Source organism: Aythya fuligula, chromosome 1, assembly GCF_009819795.1.
Source record: "Aythya fuligula isolate bAytFul2 chromosome 1, bAytFul2.pri, whole genome shotgun sequence".
Taxonomy (NCBI): domain Eukaryota; kingdom Metazoa; phylum Chordata; class Aves; order Anseriformes; family Anatidae; genus Aythya; species Aythya fuligula.
This window is the reverse complement of record NC_045559.1, coordinates 105825937-105844722: the sequence shown is the minus strand read 5'-3', so window position 1 is coordinate 105844722 and position 18786 is coordinate 105825937. Positions and strand designations below refer to the sequence as shown.

General features: G+C 39.7%; 1 protein-coding gene across 2 annotated transcripts in view; it reads right to left on the bottom strand.

Annotated features, from left to right (window-relative positions):
- APP (amyloid beta precursor protein) overlaps window positions 1-18786 on the bottom strand; it is a 178157-nt gene that overhangs the window by 14165 nt on the left and 145206 nt on the right. For both annotated transcript variants that reach the window (XM_032183216.1, XM_032183224.1), the window contains 2 exons: window positions 14794-15015; window positions 7959-8012 (listed from right to left, as the gene is read on the bottom strand). In XM_032183216.1, coding sequence (XP_032039107.1) covers window positions 7959-8012; window positions 14794-15015 — 276 coding nt within the window. The remainder of the gene's footprint in view (window positions 1-7958; window positions 8013-14793; window positions 15016-18786) is intronic.

The following is an 18786-nucleotide window of genomic DNA, read 5'->3' as shown; positions in this document are numbered from 1 at the left end:
GTACAATGTAAGGTGCTGCACACAGGGATAAACAGCCCTAACTGTACATACACAACAACGGGCTCTACACTGGCTCTGGTCCACCCAGGACAGAGACCTTGGAGTCACTGCGGATAGTTCTCTGCGGGCACTTGGCTTATTGGCAGTCAGAAAGGTGAAGAGAAAGACAGGAATAATTATGAAGGAACAGAGAAAACAGAAAACGTCATTACACCACCATATAAATGATGCAACCTCATTTTAAATACAGCTACCACTTCTGGTCACCCCACCACAAACAAAGACAGAACGAGAAAAGATACAAAGCAGGGGGACAATGACTGGCATGGAATGGTTTCTGTACGGTGAAGGACCAGACAAATCACGAGTCTCCAGACTGGAAAAAGATAAACGAGGGGGAACAATACAGACGTCTATGCAACTGTGAACAACAAGGAGAAAATATATAGGAAATGACTAATCATAATTTCTCCAAAGTACAGAACACCAACATGGTTATGACACAGCAGATTAAAAGCTAACAAAAGAAAAGTATGTATATATAATCTGGTGCAATGCAGAATTGGACTGTGGAACTCACTGGCACAAATAATAAGAGCATTCAAAATACAAATGAACAAATGCAAAGAAGAAAGGTTCATCTAGGGATACTAAACGCAATGGTAAAATACAATTTCCAGTCCTGAAAGTCTATCAAATGCTGGCTGCCAAAATCTCAGTGGATGTGCTAGGAGTAATATGGCAGAGGTGAAATCTCCAAGCATCCTGTATGTACCACCGCCAGAGGCAGGATGATGGGCTTGGGTACCTCTGCTCTTGGGCTCTAACCACTTTTATTGGAAGTGAGATATGATAGTTTAGACAGTAGGTTTTTGTTAGCTTCAGTTAAATGGAGCCAAACACCACAGGCAGGAATTAGAGCAGCATTTTGGGGGCAGAACAGGTCAGTAGCCTTCACAGCAATGAGCTGCAGCATGACAGAGGATGCTAAGTTCACCTGTAGGCTTATCTGCTGGAAAAAACATGAGTTCAAACCCTCAGGCTTCCCTGAAGCCACATTTCTTGGATGCTTCCCTTCCCTTTTTCCATTCCCATTAAAGAGTAACATAGGAGCTGTACTTCCGGGCTACTACTGTATTTCCAGGATGCAGCAGGCTACACAATCTGTGGAGACCAGGCAGAAAATTTTTGCTTTGGGCTTACACGATCAAGGTCTGGTTGTCTACTTGACCTTATACCCCAAACCAAAAAAATGCCATGGGATCTGAACACAAAATAGGACATCCTATTGCACAGTTAAATACTGTTTCACTTTCTAAAACTTGCCTTTGGCAGCTAGCACTCTTTTGGTCAGAAAGAGAAAAAACTTCTATTGCACTAACAAACCTGACAGATTTTTTTTCTTCTTCCTATCTCCCTCAGAAGGGAAGAAAAAGACTTTAAGAAGAATAATGAGGGTAAACTGGTGCTCTTCTGAAAACAACTGATTATATAGTAAGAAAACAATGACTCTGCACTAGAATCAGTTAAATGTTTGGTACAAGACAATTAAACATGGAGTTAAAAACTGTCTCTCTGCCATGCTACATTGCAGAATTGAGACCTTCTATTGAACAAGACTTCTCTTTGTTTCCAGTTCATACACTTTGCTGTCCTGGTAAATACATATTTAGACACACATGCTAAAATCAAAGATTTAGTTTTTAAAGGCAGTAATGGAAGAAGGAAAAAAAATTCTGTGTCTTTCTAAAAATTTTATCAATATGAATCAGGTAGGATGCAAACAGCAAAGACCGCTGTACTCTTGCAAGGAAGACAAGAACACAGATAGCAGGTAACTACAAAACAAGATCCTTAATCCTTACTCAAAATGATGTTTTTTTCCACTAAAAAGTCTAAAATACACAATTCAAACACAAAAGCCAAAATAAAAGAAGAAAAATGAGAGCAACACCCTCACTGCAAACTCACAAATAATGATAATTATTAGTGCTTTTTCTTCTAAATTACATACTATCTTTAGGGAGTTGCATTCCTAATTACTTTAATTTTAAAATGCTACAATTCAGCTGGTAAATATTTTAACTTGCATCTTCTTAGCAAAACTGACAAAACTATTTGGCCATCAAAGCCACAGTATTAAAAACATCCAGAAAAATCCAACATAATGAGCTCGTTAAGATTATACTTTCAAAAACAAAACAAATTTCTAACAATAAATGTGTGCTGACTTACTATATGTGTAACAGAAAATAAGATTTCATTTTTTTTCTTGTTTTGCTCTTGAATAATTAGGTTTCTTGAATGATGGCCTTTTAATGATATTTTTGTTAATTAGTAATGTTAACTAGTTTTATATATACACACATTTATACATATGCACACATACACACACCCCTATATTCCAAACATCATAAAGCAGCGTATACGAGTTTAATTGTTCCTTGCACTTAAAGGGAAAAAAAAGCAAACAAAAAACCCCAACTCCAACCACAGAGTTTATAACTACTCAGATGAAATACAAACAAAGCAGCTGCTTTGGGGAACACTTTACTCTTACAGATAAGGTTTTGTGTTTGTTTAAATATATATTTAGGCTTTACAAAGGACAAGAATAAATATGATACAATGAATTCTAACAAGGAAGTACTTAGGTGTTTATTATCTACTATACGCTGTCTGTGACTGGTTCAGCTACTGGTTAAATCGCAGTTTAGCAAGACTTTGTGACTCAGTTTTGCAAGGATCTGAAACAATCTTAGTTTTGTCTGTGGTCTTCCAGTTACTTTTAGAGTTATAAACCAAACCTCCAAGTGAAGCACAGCTGAAATTGCCAGAATTTGATGGTATCTACACAGAGGGGAAAAAAGTAGCACATTTGAAAATGGTTTGAGCAAGAGAAAGGAGGACAGAATTCAGGAAAACATTTAACTCTGTGTCCATGAACTTTATTTTGAGAAGTGTTTGAACAATTATCTGGGAAGACGAGTTCAAGTTCTTAACTAGAAGTACAACTATTACTTGTATGTAAGTATTATAAGACTATCACTCTGTGAAGGTCATTTCAGCTGTTTCATGCTTAAAATGAAGATTATATACTCACTTTTGTAAAGACAACTCAAGTATCAGTGAGGAGAAGGAATTTTAAGATACAAAACCTTCTCATCTCTTCTTGGAAGTTAGTAAAATGGTGGCTTGCTTTTACTTCATGGATGACTACAGGACTCTCAAACTGGAGAAAGCAATAACTAAGTGCAAACTTTTTGTTGTTGTTTGCTTGTTTAGAAGCTTTTCAATCTTATTTTAAAGATAATAAATTCTTAAATTCCTTTGAATTTTTAGAATATACATTCTTTAAAGAAAAAAAATCTTGCTATATCTTACTTTGAAAAAAAAAATAGTTTCTAGAAGACCAGAGATAATTTACAGGTGTCTAAAAAAAATTAATAATCAAAACAAGTAAAATGTGTTGATCTTTTTCTGGCATATCAATACATATGCTGAGCAGATGCATATAGAATTGAATTCACAGTTAACTATATAATGGAAAAAAATCTACTACGGATTTTTAGTTGGTAGCCGCAGACAGTTAGTTTAAGACAACAGTATTGAACTAACATCATCAAGACCAGAAAAAGACCTGGCAATTTCTGTCAGGAAAATCATAAATAATTCCCTAAGCTGCTCTATGCCCTCACCTCATACAGAGTGCAGCATATGTGCTAATGATTCTGCAGAACAGTCATTAGGCTTCAGAGCCTCTGCAACCATATATAAAAAAATCCCTCAGCCTCCTACAATATGTAATAGAATTAAAAGATACCATGATTTACTGGCAGAAGGGCCAGAGACACAGAAGCAGCTTTATGTGCAAGCTCTCCTCAAAATTACTGAATGTTTACAAAACAATCTACTGACAAAGGGTTGGGAGAACATAAAAAAAACACAAACCACCAAACCACACTGTGTGGAAGAAAATAACACAATTAACTTCATAATCTCCTTGCGATGTGAACTGTGGGCATCCTGTTAGTGATATAATTTTAGCTGTTAGGAGTGTAATTACAGCTGCAACTGTGCAACAGATGTGAATACGATTTACCCTGCACAGAGCACCGTTTTTTCTTCTCTATCCTCAAATTTCAGGAAATCTGTTGATATTAGGCAACATCCATTCTGATGGCAAATTTTCTGATCTTTACTCAATTTCCATAAATTAGACTGCTGGGTTAACACAAGGAATAGGGAACTTGTTTATGAGTATCTGGACTGTTTTATATATGCCTTTATGACTCTTTCTGCAAATAAACAGAACAAAGTTACTAATAATTACCCAAAATTCAGATATAAGAAATTAAACGTTTATCATGAAAAAGTGACCTCTGAGGAACGGGCAAGGAGACCCTATTGGAAAAGCTCTTACAGCTAGGCTATCAACTAAAGTAGTATTCCTCCTATTTGCAGCTCTTCCTGTGGAAGTTTTCAGACCAGACTGAATCCTTTTAGTTGTCTTGCTGTATGAAGGAATTTATAAATGGCAGGAGCAAGCCTTAACAACTCAGGTTGTATAAAAAAATACAGCTCACTGATGATTGCTTAGTACATCTAGGTATTTTCCTTCCCTTTGACCTTTTTATTACCTCTGTTTACTTCCTTTTGAGGAAGAAGATGAGAGGAGAGAGATTTAGGCATAATTCTTATTTTTGTTCCCCCATTTGTGGATTAAAAAGGGAAGCAAAATGTGGAGCACTAGACTCCTTTTCTTGTACCAGTATGAATCATGCAGATGTTGTATATATACTAGGAAATAGGGATTCCCCACAAATTATTCTCCCCCTGGGACTGATATGTCAGACTCAAATTCAAGCTTCAGCTGCTGCTAGTCAAGGTGGAGTGCAGCAGAGGTACAGATTTGGACAACTCTGGCCTTGAATTTTAGTAAACACTTTAAACCTGGTTCTACTCATAAGCTTTCCTGCTTTATGGATTGGCCAACTCTTCACATTTCTTGCCTCTTTTCGAAGTTTGTGTTTGTTTATTTTGAAAGAGAGAGAATGATGTGCTGAAGTACCAAGACTGTAGTTATCCCAGATATCACAAACCAAGTACCTGCTTTTCCCTTCTGTACTGTGAGCAAACGACCTCTCTTTTAGGAAGGAGACAGGTATCACCCACATGATCTAGATTTATTGTTAACAAAAATGTAGTGATCATTGTAAGAATGTCATGTGGATGAAAAACAGTAACAAAATAATGGAAAAAGGAAAAAAGGACATGTGCTTGTGTTGGTCCTTCAAGAGCCAGTTTTCTTCAGTGACTCTGAACAGCTAAAACCATTCAATGGATCTTAAGCCCAGGCTTGGACTGTTGCAGGTTGACATGACAAGGTGTTTTAATCTTGAAGAAGCTGGTAACCACCCAGTTCACTTCAGCAAGACAACCAGAAGCATAAACTGAAAAGTCAAGACTGTGATAGTGGCAAAGCTTTTGGGAAATCAACAGGAATGCAGGCAATTAAAGCAAAAAGTTACAAGCAGCTGTGTGTGTTAATCTGCCTCCAGCCCCCCTGTTAATACTTTTCATTCTGCAATAATATCCTCATTTTCCAGGTTATTTTTCTTAAGTAATAACAACTGACTACTCTAAAAGGAGAATGACTGTGAGAAAAAAAAAAAGTATCACTTTTCCTCTTTTAAACTCTAACATAGATGTTTTATTTATAATTAGCAAGTAAAACAATTTTAAAGTACAGTAATTTTAAAACTGTCAGAACTCCTTTGTATTTCACACTGTTTAATTAACCATCCGTGTCATAATTCCTAGTTTATGACAGCTACTCAGACTGGTACCAGCTTTTTGTTAAATTGAAATACTTGGGCAGATAAATTACTTTTAAAAGATGATGGAAAATCAGGTAGGCATGTACTGACAGAATTTCTGTCACTAAGAACTAATTTGCAGAAATCTGGGCACAGTGATTAAAGATGTAAGGATGAAGGTCTATCAGAAATGGTGAACAAAATATGTTTTGTTTTCTGTTACAATATATTTAACAGTACCGTAATAGGGTAAAATCTTTATATTATATACAAATCTAAGATATTTGATGCCATGAAATTTGTAAGGCAGGCACAACAGAGAGATTTCAGCCTCTACAGCGAGGTGATCGCACACAGGAATGCAGCGTGCATCCCTGCCTGTCCCGAGGGATTCAATCTCTACGCCAAAAGCAGAACACAAGAGCCCTGGCACCACTTGAACTGTGCTAAAATGCAGCAAGTGCCACAAAGGCCCCTTGATGGCATTACTTTTATTCCACGTGCTCTTCACAGTGTAATATTTCCTGTATCTGCTGGGAACTTCAAGTCATAATGATCATGTTGAAATATTTTTACCTCTCTTTAATAGCCTACCACACACATTGACAAAGACCACTCACAACCTATGTCAGGCATACTCCTCACACTATTTATATCACCCCAACCAACAAAATGCCTGAAAAAACACAATGGCCTGAAAAAATACATTTCCTTCTGAAACTAGGGTGTGGCAGTATGAGAAAATCCTTTCCCTAGAGAAGTGATGGCAGCGATTTCTGTCACTTGTGTGACTATGGATGGCAGTAGAAGGGAGGAAGGAATAACCTTTAGTAATAAATATGGACCTCTTAACAGATTTTTCACAAAGAGTGAAATTAAAAAGGTTATCAATCACAAACATTAATACTACAAGAACTCTACCAGTTTCCTGGCTCTCTTTGTGGAATGAAGTAAGGCTCTAAACACCAGTATCCTGGAGACACTACCTGGAACGCACCACCCGGCCAGCCTTGACGTATGTCCCAATTGCTGTAAGATATGGTCTTCACTCCCCACTGTAGTGTTTGCTGTAGTTAGTGAGTATACCAGAATAGTATACTGGTATACCAGTGAGTTTGGGGAGAGATTTAAACACACTAAGAAAATGTTGCCCATAATGCTTTCCAACAGAAGTTTGGAGGAAAAGATGAAGGGAAAAAGAAGACAGATTGATCAGTTTGATCTGATCTGAAGAAAAAGAGATATATAAAAAAAAAAAGATGATGTGACACTGAAATAACTCTGACCCTAAAATAAACCAATCTAATCTCACTATGTGTCAGGAAGTAATCTGAAATCAAAGTTTGTTTGCAATCACTGGAATCATCCATTTCTAGATATTTCTAAACAGAGATGAGGGAAAAACAACCTAGGAAGCAAAAAAAAAAAAAAAAAAAAAATTATTTAAAGCAACCTTTTCCTTTTGAAACCTGAATTATCTTGCAACTCTAAGCATTTTCAACCTGAGTCGAGCTAGCCACCTCTGAATTCACCAGGAAAATGTTGGTACCCCCAGAAGGCAAATACTCACCTCTTTCTATCCTACAGTGGCATGGATAGCTGCCTAGAGGTGTCTTCACTGAATCCAGGGTGAGAATATATATATCAATTTTTACATGTCTGGAATTAGCTAAGATAAGTATCACTGCAAAAAGATCTTGATGTACCCTGCACTTCTAAAATGGTGTAGATGAATTCTTTATTAGCCATGGTTTACACAGAACAGTATACTTGCATCAAGAATATGACATTTCTACTATACGTTCCTAAATTAAAAGTGCTCTCCGCACTCTGGGGTACTGTGGCTACTGCATCCTACATCTGCCGAAGCTTTCTTGCTGCCAGGGATGACAACTTGACATAAGTGCCAGCTCTGAGTCCCACTCCCATTGCACGCACACGTACTGAACACCCATGATAAAGACACCACTCACGTGGCCCGTGTGTGTCAACTCATGCCTCAAATACCACCTCCCAGTTCAGGACATCGCATTGCATTTTAAGAGAGGGTTACGCCAAAGAAAAGGTGATCATTTGAGCTCAAGCAGACCACACACATGCTGGGAAAAAGGTTAGGTAAAAGCCATGCAAGTTCTATACCTGGTCGTGTGGTGAGTCCTCTGTCTGCAGCGGGGCGGGCATCAACTGGCTCAACTGGGTGGGTGCAGAAAAGAAACAAAAAAGCAAACAATAGATAAACAAAATCCCCCAAAGTGATAAAATTAACTGCTCTTCTGTTGGGATAGTGCAGGAGAGACATATGGTATAAACCAAATTACAAAAGCAGAAGCTAGAAAAGATCTGCCTTCAGTTAATCCTGGAAATAAACAGAAGGGATGGACACAACTTCAAAAGGAAAGTAAAAGGAAAGTTCCACAGCTACATGTCAATTTTACATAATATTCTGATTTCTGCTTAAATTGAGAAACTATTGAGCTCAAATACTTCCTGTCTGAAGAGTGAAACTATATTCATTATGTGCAAACACTTTCCAATCATCTGATTAGAAGTGGCAGCAAGAACTGACACGATGAGCTCTTGCAGGTACATCTCGATCAATGCTGACAAACCTACTGAATCCTGACTCCTTTTTCTTTTCAATAGGGATTTTTTACAGCACTAGCTGTAAGGTTTGAAAAAAAAAAAAGGCACATTTTAAAATTACAATCAATACTCCATTCTGGTATGCTCTCATTTGTAGACAGCAAATTTGTCTTCCAATTTTTGAAAGGGATACAGAGTAGAAACAACTATTTCTAGCCCAACTGTGTGTCATACACAGTGTTAAAACTCTTGTATTACCATATACAGACTTCACCAGCTGAAATCTCAGGCTGATGGAGCTCACTGGCATTAGTAGAAAAAAAGGATGTGCAAAACTTAAAGTCACCTACTGCCTCGGCTAATCCCCCTTCCTTCTTCTATACTTTCTCTCCTCCTTTGCTCCAATATTTTGCCTTTCTTATTTACCCTGTGCTGGAAGTGCCAGTGTCAACAAGAAATTGAGAAATAAATTACGATGTTGTAGCTTGGAATTCAGAAATTTTTAAATAAGGTATTCGTTTGAATTTCTGGATTCAGGCATGAACCTTCTAATTAGCAATAAGTGAGCCACAGTAATGTAGGAAACTTGGCAAAACCACAGTTTTCCATCAGGAAGAACTGATCATGGTGTTCTGCATTAGAAAACCATGCTAGCCTGATGACACTGCTGACTGAAGCAAGGGGACTGCCCATCTTTCTAGGAAGTCTGTGTCACTTTGTGTTACTATGGGCTTGACAAACAGAACCTACAGGCTTATAAGTAGCACCCATATCCTTTGTACCCATGAGATGACTGCAGTAACTCCTGTCTCTGGAAAAAAAACAGTAAACATTACAGTAGCTGCAGTCTAAAAGTGCATCTGCACATTCAACTTGTTTACTGTTACAGAAGCGAAAAGTTTCCCCAGAGCTTGCTGGTCTGCTGCTGCAGAGACGAGCCATCAAACCACTTTTCTTCACAGCAGTTCAGAGTGGCCCTAGCAGACCACATAACTGCTTTTCCCCCATAGTGTTGTACAAAAAACCAATTTCAATCCTTAACTAAAGGCTACAATTTTGAGTATTTTCCTCCTTAAGTCTTCTGCTAAGTTTTCCAATACTGCTGGCACCAACCCTTAGGTATGTCAGCAGCAATTTTTCGTGGAAAAGCCTGAAGTGAAGAAACAACCAAGGACCAACATTCACCCAAATGCCCTTTGCAAAGCCCTCCTCTGTTGTCCTCCCACCACTCCCCACTTCCTAGAAGGCTTTTATTTCCATCTCACTTGGTACTTTGTAACCCTGCCATCACCAGGAAATTGGCAGAGGATCATGCCAGTAGCTATGGAGAACTGAGCAGGTTGTAGGTAGCAGTGAAAATAAGGGTAGCTGAAAGGAGAAAAGGATGAAGGAAACTTCTGTTGTATGGTAGCATGGACCTGACCTCAGGGTAATGCAGGATTTCTGGTGTGAGGTGAAAGTATTAATAATAATAATGAGTAATTCTCATCATCTGTGGTTTTGTTGGCAGCTTGCAGGGGAGAGGCAAACACCAGCATTTCACAACTGACAGAGAAGTGAAATGACTTGTTCAGGGTCATAAGCCAATTTTGGGACCAAAACCAGGAAAAAAGCTCAGAGCCATGGGTATTCCAAAGCAGATGGTGCCAAAAGTGTGCACCATGGAGCATGATACAAAGACAGGTGATTTCTGGAGAGCACTGAACTGCCACCTTTTGAATATCTGTTTCATTTTAAGACCTGCTTGCCCTTGTCCCTGTATTGATGTATGCACTAGCAGCAGTTAACTCTGAAAATCTTGTCAGTGGGTTTCCTCATACCTTCCCTGCTGGAGCACACTGCCTCACAACAGCTCATACAGAAGGGAGAAGTTTAAACCTATTACAGCATTTATGAACAGCCAAAACTCAAAGATGTACTGTGTATAATTATAGAAACTGCATTTGTTTTGATACTCCAGAATCATCACATTTCTCTTGAATGCACTTCCCTATGCATTTAAGTACAAGAATAATGTTTTCCATATAGCTTCATGAAGCTTCATTACTAGATACCTGCCTTTTTAAAGATACACTAACAATGCAGGCTTCATACTATGTACACATTTCACCTCACATCTGATACATCTCAGGAGAGCAAGAGGGAATGAGATTGCTTTTTTTTTTTTTTTTTAATCTTTCCAAAAATAAAATAAAGGTGAATCAAAAATCTAAAAAGCTGGTACAAACCATAGGGCAAGGAGAGCTATGTGGTGCTCACCCATCCAAGAACAGTGTTGAATGGAGTAACTGGCCAGATCATAAGGGTTACAGCACATTCTTGAAAATATTACTTCAGGAAAAAAATACTTTGTCATTAAGGCTAACTCTATCTTCATGGTGATGTAAAAAGAGTAAAACATTAAACCCATCAGATTGATAACAAAATTAAGGGTCTTTTCCAACTTAAATGATCCTATGTAAATTCCCATGACCTTGTCAATGTCACAGGCTTCACAGTTGCTGGGGTTTCCCCCCAATATTAAAGGTGCATTTTTGTTGCCAAAATGCAACTTCCTCACTAGTTAAAAGTGAAACTTCCTGAAAGTTTGGTGATGCCGTCTATGGTGTCCTGTGAGCGTTTTTCATTAACCTAGACTGTATTACAATACGCGAGATGCGTTCAGCCATTAGAGTTGTGTAGTGCATTGCCTGCTGCCTTGGATACATTTCTGTGGACATTTACTGGGAAACTTACCTCAAGGAAACAAGAGAGAAAAAAATGTTCTGCAAAACTACTGAACTATGCTAGACTTTTAACTATTTTTTACCTTACTTATCTGAAAAAGCCATTTTAGTAAAAACTGTTTGCATAAAACTTATCCTTTTATCTAAATATGCAGTGTAGATAAGGAAAATTTCAAATGGAGTTATGAAACTTTAAGATTATATGGCAATTTATCAATCCAACATGTTACTAATATTTCTGGGTGAAACCTAGGATTAGGCCATGGAATAAAACAGTCATGGGAATCAATGACAAATTTAAGGCATTATTTGCAGTATTTTATCTTCATTACTTATATGCTGGACATTGGGCACCTTGAAAGTAAGACTTAATGGATGCATTTCCTTCCACTTTTTTCCACAGTCTCATTTTGATTTAGGCATGAACAGTTCATTAAAAACAGGCCATGCTGCTGTGACTGTTGTGCTGGATGGGGGGGATCCCAGTTTCTAACCCAGCTTGCTTTTGGATCTTTTTTTTTGCCTCTCAGACAGCAATGGCTCCATTAGAAAGTTTTGACAGTTATACAAGTTTGGAATGATTTACCTGGTGTCTGCCCTGGATTAAATAAACCTCTTGCTATATAGCGTAAAAACTCTTCGTTGTGAGGACTCTCATTTTATCTAGACACCTATTTGCAAGTGCTGAGCTGTTAGGATGCTGGATTTGTGTTCATCAGTTTTAAAAACTTGACTTCAGCTTTCACACCAGACCAAAGCAGTATCAACAACTGCACCAGTAACTTGTTTGCCATCTCAAAGTCCTTTGGCAGTCTGCTGTTTTGCAGCTTTCACAGACACCAGGCCCTTCCCTTGGAACATGCTGCGCTTTGCTTGATGGTGCTGAGCCCCCTCAGCCCTCACCCAAGCAAACAGGTCCTGCAAACTGCTGAGGCCCTTGGTTCTCTGACCTTTGCTCGCGTGCTCAGCATCTCCCAGCAGCAAGAGGTGCTGACCGTCATTAATACTGCACCATATAGGTGCTCTACAGCATCTGAGCTTTCTCTAGCACATGCTCTTTGAACTTACTTGACTTGCTCAATGCTGCAGATAGTACAAAAACCTCTTGGTGAAAGGGGAACTACTATATAAAAAACAGACTATGCAAAGAGACCCTAGGCGGAGAGGAAGGGAAGGAGAAAATTGTTTCAGTTGTTATTTACTTCCTGCTACTTTCCAAATTATAACAAAACAAATGCCAATTTTGGGAAGTCACTTAAAGTCTGGGATTGGACTATCATAGAGGAAAACACAAAGGAAAAATAAGAGGCTGTGAAATTCCCATTTCATACTATAGGCAAAGGCACAAAGAGGGTATCTAAAGAGAAAAAGAAGGTATTGTAGAAATTATGATATTAACAACACTTACTATTTGACAGTGTGGTTTGGATAGATGACAGAGAAATCAAATGGGAAACAAGAAAGACTTACAGGGGTTTAAAGTCATCAAATGATTTCTTTTTCTTACTGTGCATATTTAAATGTTAATAATGGCTGGACTAATAAAATTGTTTGCCTGCAGTAACTTCATGACAAAAACAATCCTGATATAAAAACAAACAAACAAACCAACCCCAAACCAATTTAAAGTCATGAAAGCTAAAAGATATTCCCACAGTAAATGTTAAGAAGTGCTGCAACATATGATGTAATGCACTAAAATACATAGGGATTTGTAATTAAACAGTATGTTATTCAAGGCAGAGGAGTTTTTGTTTCTTATTTGCTGTCATACATTTTAAAAGGATAACCATGCTCAGAATACTTGCCTAGGGAATTCAGTGTCACATTGAAGTATGTACCTTTCTTTATTAAATTCTGGGCTTAGCTTGGTTTCTGAAGGGAAAAAAGGCTTGTGTGATTAAACTGTGGTATGTCTGAGTGCACCTGTACACCTAGTAACTTCTGAACTTGATGGCCGAAATCAGCACATTTTGAAAGCTGGGCGGACAGACTTCAAAGCTAATTTTTTCCCCCTTAAGCTTCATGAAAGCAGACAGTAGGCAAAGAAATGGATGCACTGTATACTGCAACTATGGGAAAAGCTGCAGTGAGCACTGCACTGGAAAATTTCTGCAGGGGAGATGCCACCAGCTGGACCATGGTCTGCTCCTGGCAGCCAGCCTCAGCAATTGCGCTATAGCGAGTCACAGCTGACTCACTGGGAGGATGGAGTTCAGCCTGCCAGCCTGGTCAGCAGGTTGTGCTACTTGCCAGCACCTGACGCAACCCAGCCAGCTGCTCTCAGCCGCTCAGTGCATCACTTGCCTGCAGCTGCCCTCCAGATATGTCCAGAGTCCTTGTCACCAGCTACTTTCTTCTGGTTCTTGCTGCTAGCCAGTCCATTTGAGTTTGGTCCTTCTCTCTCTGCTCTTTTTCTTTGTCCCTACCTGCTGTGCTGACTTCCTGGCGGTCTGATTTTAGCCCCAGTCTCTTCTCTTCCCCTCATATTTGGTATGCTTCCATTTCACTTATTAGTCGACCTTTGCTCACATCCTAGCTGTGCCTTTAGCCTGGATCTTTGGCTTCTCTGACCCCTGGGATTTCCTGTTTCGATCATAAAGCTGGTTCTGACTCCACTGGTACCAGCTGGCACCGGCACTGGACCTGACAAATCCATGTCCACAGCCCTTGTTTTGTCACTGAGCATGTAGCTGCCCACAGCCTCTCACGCATCATGCTGAAGTGAGACCAAGAGGAAAACACTACATGACGGAGAACTGTGCAAGGTGGGTACTCAAAACTTTGAGAGCAGGTATAGCCTAAGCCAGTGATTTCAAAAGATTGCATGGAAGACTTTAATGTCTGTGCATCTCAGCTACTCTTGAGCCACAAAACACAGATCCGCATTTAAAAATGTTTCTGTAGCTCCAGCCTTTATGTGACTCATGGTTTTGCAGCAACAAACTTTCACTATTGAGATTAACTTAGCACTAATGAAGGTGGAGTTGAACTGGTAAAGGAAAACAAACACAAGAAGAGGAACTTGAATGACATGATCAGAGATCCTTATGTCTCTGATTAATTGGTTCTGGCACCTAAGTGAACTACCAATTCCAGATTATACATGAATTATTAAAATATTATGCAGCCACTTCAATAGATTAGCCCATGAGCAACATAAAGTACTCCTCAGGAAAAAGTCATCATTTGCATTGCTGTGTACACAGAAACATTTCTGCATTCCAGACAACTAAAACAACCAAAACCAACCTCCAGCCTCTCATGCTGGGACTGTACTGCATCTGTAATTATTGTCATGCCAGCAATTAAAAAACTCTTCTTTAATTAAAATACTCATTCTATCACATCTGACAACTTATCTCCCTTAGCTCATCCTCATGTATTTTATAAGACACTCACAATTTGCTGGACTGTATTTTGATCTGTTTTTAAAGAGAAGTTACGTTAAACTCTGAAATTTATTTTGTGTCTACATTGCCAGTTTTAGCCAGGATTCTCTGTTCAATCAAAGAGACGTGGCTGGCAGACCAGTTCTAAACTTAGAGTTGAGACCTCTCTCCTTCTCACATCAGAAAGATGCCAATTTTCAGTGAGCAAAGTGAAAGAGGAATCACAAAACCCAATTCAGCATATTCTGTATTTTTTCCCAGTATTGCACATACCTTCATTTTCAGTATTGGCTGGAACAGAATCAACACCAAAGGGATGCCATGGCTGAAGGTCGTCTAGACTGAACTCTCCATCCACTGGAAGAAGTTCAACTGTGGTCTTAGTTTCTGTCAATGAAGGCATGAGAGCATCGTTTCCATAGCTGATTCTAGGTTCGCTGATCATGTTGGCCAGAACGTCATCAGAGTAGTTTTGCTCTTTCTGAAGCAATTCATCTGCAACGAAATGAACGCAGAAATTGTTTGAAATAGCCTGCATGTCTGAGCACCTATTTCCAGTGTAATGAGAGTAGAAATTTACCGTTGTGAGAGTCTACTTGCTTATGGTAAAGAAAAACATAAATGCTTGTGATCATCAAAACTCTGAGCTGAGCACTGATGCTAAGCGCTTCTTTTAAACATCAACCAGAACTGTTCAATACTGTTTTCTACTCATGTAACACCACAGATCACAGGCCTGTGCTTCCATTTCCTTCAACTCAGTTTGTTCCCTTAAGTTAACATGCCCACAGGAAGGAACATCTTTGTTAGTTCCCCTTTCTCTTAAATGCTCATTTATCCAAAGCCCATCACTGCTCTTAAAATCCTGAATCACTGCAACACTTACTGTATTAAACTGGGCTTACTGTAACACTGAATCTATAGAAACATTTGCTCTTTTAACATATGTAAGCAAATTGTTTTATGAGCAATCAGGATTTAAAGCTGTGCAATATTGCCTAGTTTGTGTTTTTTGTTTTGTTTTGTTTTGTTTTGTTTGTTTTTTGTTCTTGTTTTTTTGGGGGGCTACTGCAAGGTGAGAATAATGAAAGCACCTTCCAGGTCCATCAGATGTATAGGACAAACTATCCAACTCAGTGTTAAAAATAAGCTTGGAGGTTGTGAGTGCTTGATTATTCCAACTCTTTTCTCACATCAAAGTCAGTCCATTCTTCATCTTCCCTTTTGTTGTCTTTTTTTTTTTTTTTTTTTTTTTTTTTTAGGGGCACTGCATTACTTGTATGTACTTTGAAAAAACTTGGTGCACAAGACCACATTCAAGTAAGCAAGCAATTGCTATGAAGAAGATAACAAGTAATTGCTAATAATGTGTCAATGTAATTAGTATGCAGTGCTAAATAGTTCAGAATCAAACCCCGTAAAGGTTACAGTACTACAGTGCAAGTGCTCGCACACATGTACACACATGACAGCTGACAATATAAAAGCTTTTCATAGGACTGTCTTCTCCTTTCCCTTCATTAATGACCAACTCACTGTCACTGCTTCATATCCGTATCCAAAATCTATAGCAATTCAGGGACAGGAATCACCACTCCACTGCTAGACCCTTTTTGTCACTCTGTAGGGGCCCTCTCATTTCCCAGTATGGTCAGCAAGAAATTGCACCTAAATTTCTAACCACACCGGAGCTTTATATGAGCTCTCAGTGACATCTTCTGAATTTTATTTCCCTCTCAAGCTTACACCACAGCATACCACCATACTGCACCTATGCAGTAGTCCTCAATAAGTATCCCCACCAACTCAAGAGCATGAGAGCTGGCACTGCTTCACTGCCTTTGTCAGTGATGCTATATGAGGGCTCTGCTCTGCAATGTCTCATAAAGACCACCTCTTAGTCAGACAGTTGATGCAATTCTCTGCCACGCTTTGTTTTTTAGTACACCAAAGTCAGAACATCAAAACTAAACAAAAAGTTATAACGCAAGCCCTGGGGCCAGGATAGGTCTTAAATCTTGTAAACTGATGCTTTAAAACCAATTTTCCTGTTTAAGCAGTAATTGCGTTAGTAGACAGTAAGCCAACGTTACTGCTAATGTGTACAGAAAATTCAATTCTGTCATTGAATTTGTTCATTAGAATGACTTAGTGGGACAGTGCAGAAAGCCTGCAGAACACTGAATTGTTTTTCCCTTCATGTTCACTTTATTGAAAACAATATTATTTTATAAGATACATAATAAATCTTCAGCTCAGAAGGCAAGTTGAATTTTTTCTCCCCACTGCATTTACACTAATCCTTTATCAAATTAAAGCGTCTCCTTGTATCAGAGGAGACACAGCCAAAGCAACTCAATACTGCGAGCAGACACTCTATCACATGACGGATGTTAATTTTTATTTGTTATGGAAGATGAGACTTTACAAAAAAAAGGAGCTTGGCATTAGCAGCCTGAGTGAGAAGCTTGATTTCCCAGTGCTGTGCAGGGAGCCACAGACAACACCTGCTGAGGACATTATGATACCAAGCTGTGGAGGACCACAGAAAAGCGAGTAGCATCGAGTGTCTTAGCACCTGCAAGCCTTTCAGACATCAGGGTGCAACTCGTCCCATTCCCACTGTCTTCCCTGCCCCTAGGGGATTGTGCAGGGCAGCTGCAGAGGCTGCAGCCCATGCAGCAGTGGCACAGAGCAGCGGTGGGGGTGCTGTGCCCAAGGCACCCTTTTTCTCCAGGCAGTGCTGATCCTCCACGACTTCCTGTGCCAGGGCAACTGTCTGCCTGTCCTGCCTGCTCCCTCCTGCTGATGTACGCTGTGTTACCTGCAGACAGCTCCTGCCCTTAGGAAAGGACAGAAGGTGCGTGGAGGAGAATGAGCAGAGGGAGCAGGACCTGCCCTCAGTGAGGGAGGCACCGTGCTCAAGGGGGAGGCCATGGCAGGGCATAGCTGGGCCCACCCGGGGCACCTGACTCGCATCACGATCCTGTGGCTACAGGCTGGGAGGGATGAGGACATAAAACCTCTCAGTGTTGCCCAACTGGGAGCAAGTCGGCACTGGTGCCTGCAGGCTCCCTTGTTCCCCACTCAGCTGCAGCACACAACGCAGACACGAAGTGACCTGCACAATAGCTCAAGTGAGGCAGGCAGATATTACAATAAGCGGATTATGATTGCATTCATTTTTACAAGCAGGGAAACAATGGCCAAAATGAATCAGCCCATCTGACACGATGAATCAGGCACTGAACTATAGTGAGAAATGAGAAGTTCCTGGCTTAGGAGTTGTGCTTGAGTCGATCAGACCAAGGCATCTGTGTCTGCATTGAGTAAATGATTTGCAAACAATTGTTTCAATCTCTAAGCTGCTAAAAAAAAGTTTGCCCTAGGATTTCCAGTTATTGACACTAGCTGGCAAATTCCAAGATCAATTTTTTCAGTGTTGATTTTGTTCAGGGTATTGATGTCTAGTTGAATCATCAGCTACGCTAATGGAAAGCCATACAGCCTCACTGTTACCCATCAATAAAGCATTCCCTCCCCTTCTCACAGTTGCCAATTCAATTTCCCCACCCCGCAAAAGACAATTCCCTAAATAAGCAGGGAGTACAGATGCAGCTGGAGGCTAGGATGTGCATTCAAGACTGTTCCAGGGTTTTTCTTTGTGTGGTGAATGTCTTCATTATTAGGTGCTGAAAATACACAGATTCTAGGCTGCTTTTCAAAATTTCATCTCTCCTCAAACCAACAGGACAAAAACCCCCATGACAACCTTCCTGTAATAGACTTGCTGTTGCTCAGCTCATTATCTCCTTGTAACATTGTGTTACGTCCTGCCAGAGGAGAATAAGGAGGATGTTGAAACTTTTTTTGTTTTGCTTTGAGAGCCTGTGCTCAGAAGTGATCATGACTTCAGGAAAAAACCTCCCTCAGCTCAAATCTCAAATCTCCCAGTATCTCTGGACTTGGTGTGAGGGCGCACCATTGCTCTACCTACAGGAATCCCAGGATGTGCAGAAAGTCCCCTTCAGACACTCAAACCCCCCTTTCTCAGGATGAAAGAGTTCTCAGTTCTGTTACTTCAGTGAAACACTTCTCAGACCTACCATCACCTCTGAGGAAGTTTCCCTCATTCTTTGGTTCACTGCAGGCATTTCCCCATGGGTTATTACCACTAAACAGCAGCATTGAGAAAAATTAAAGTGAAATATCTTGGGGGAACTAGATACAAGGGTAATACCACTACAACCTCCTTTGAAGACCACT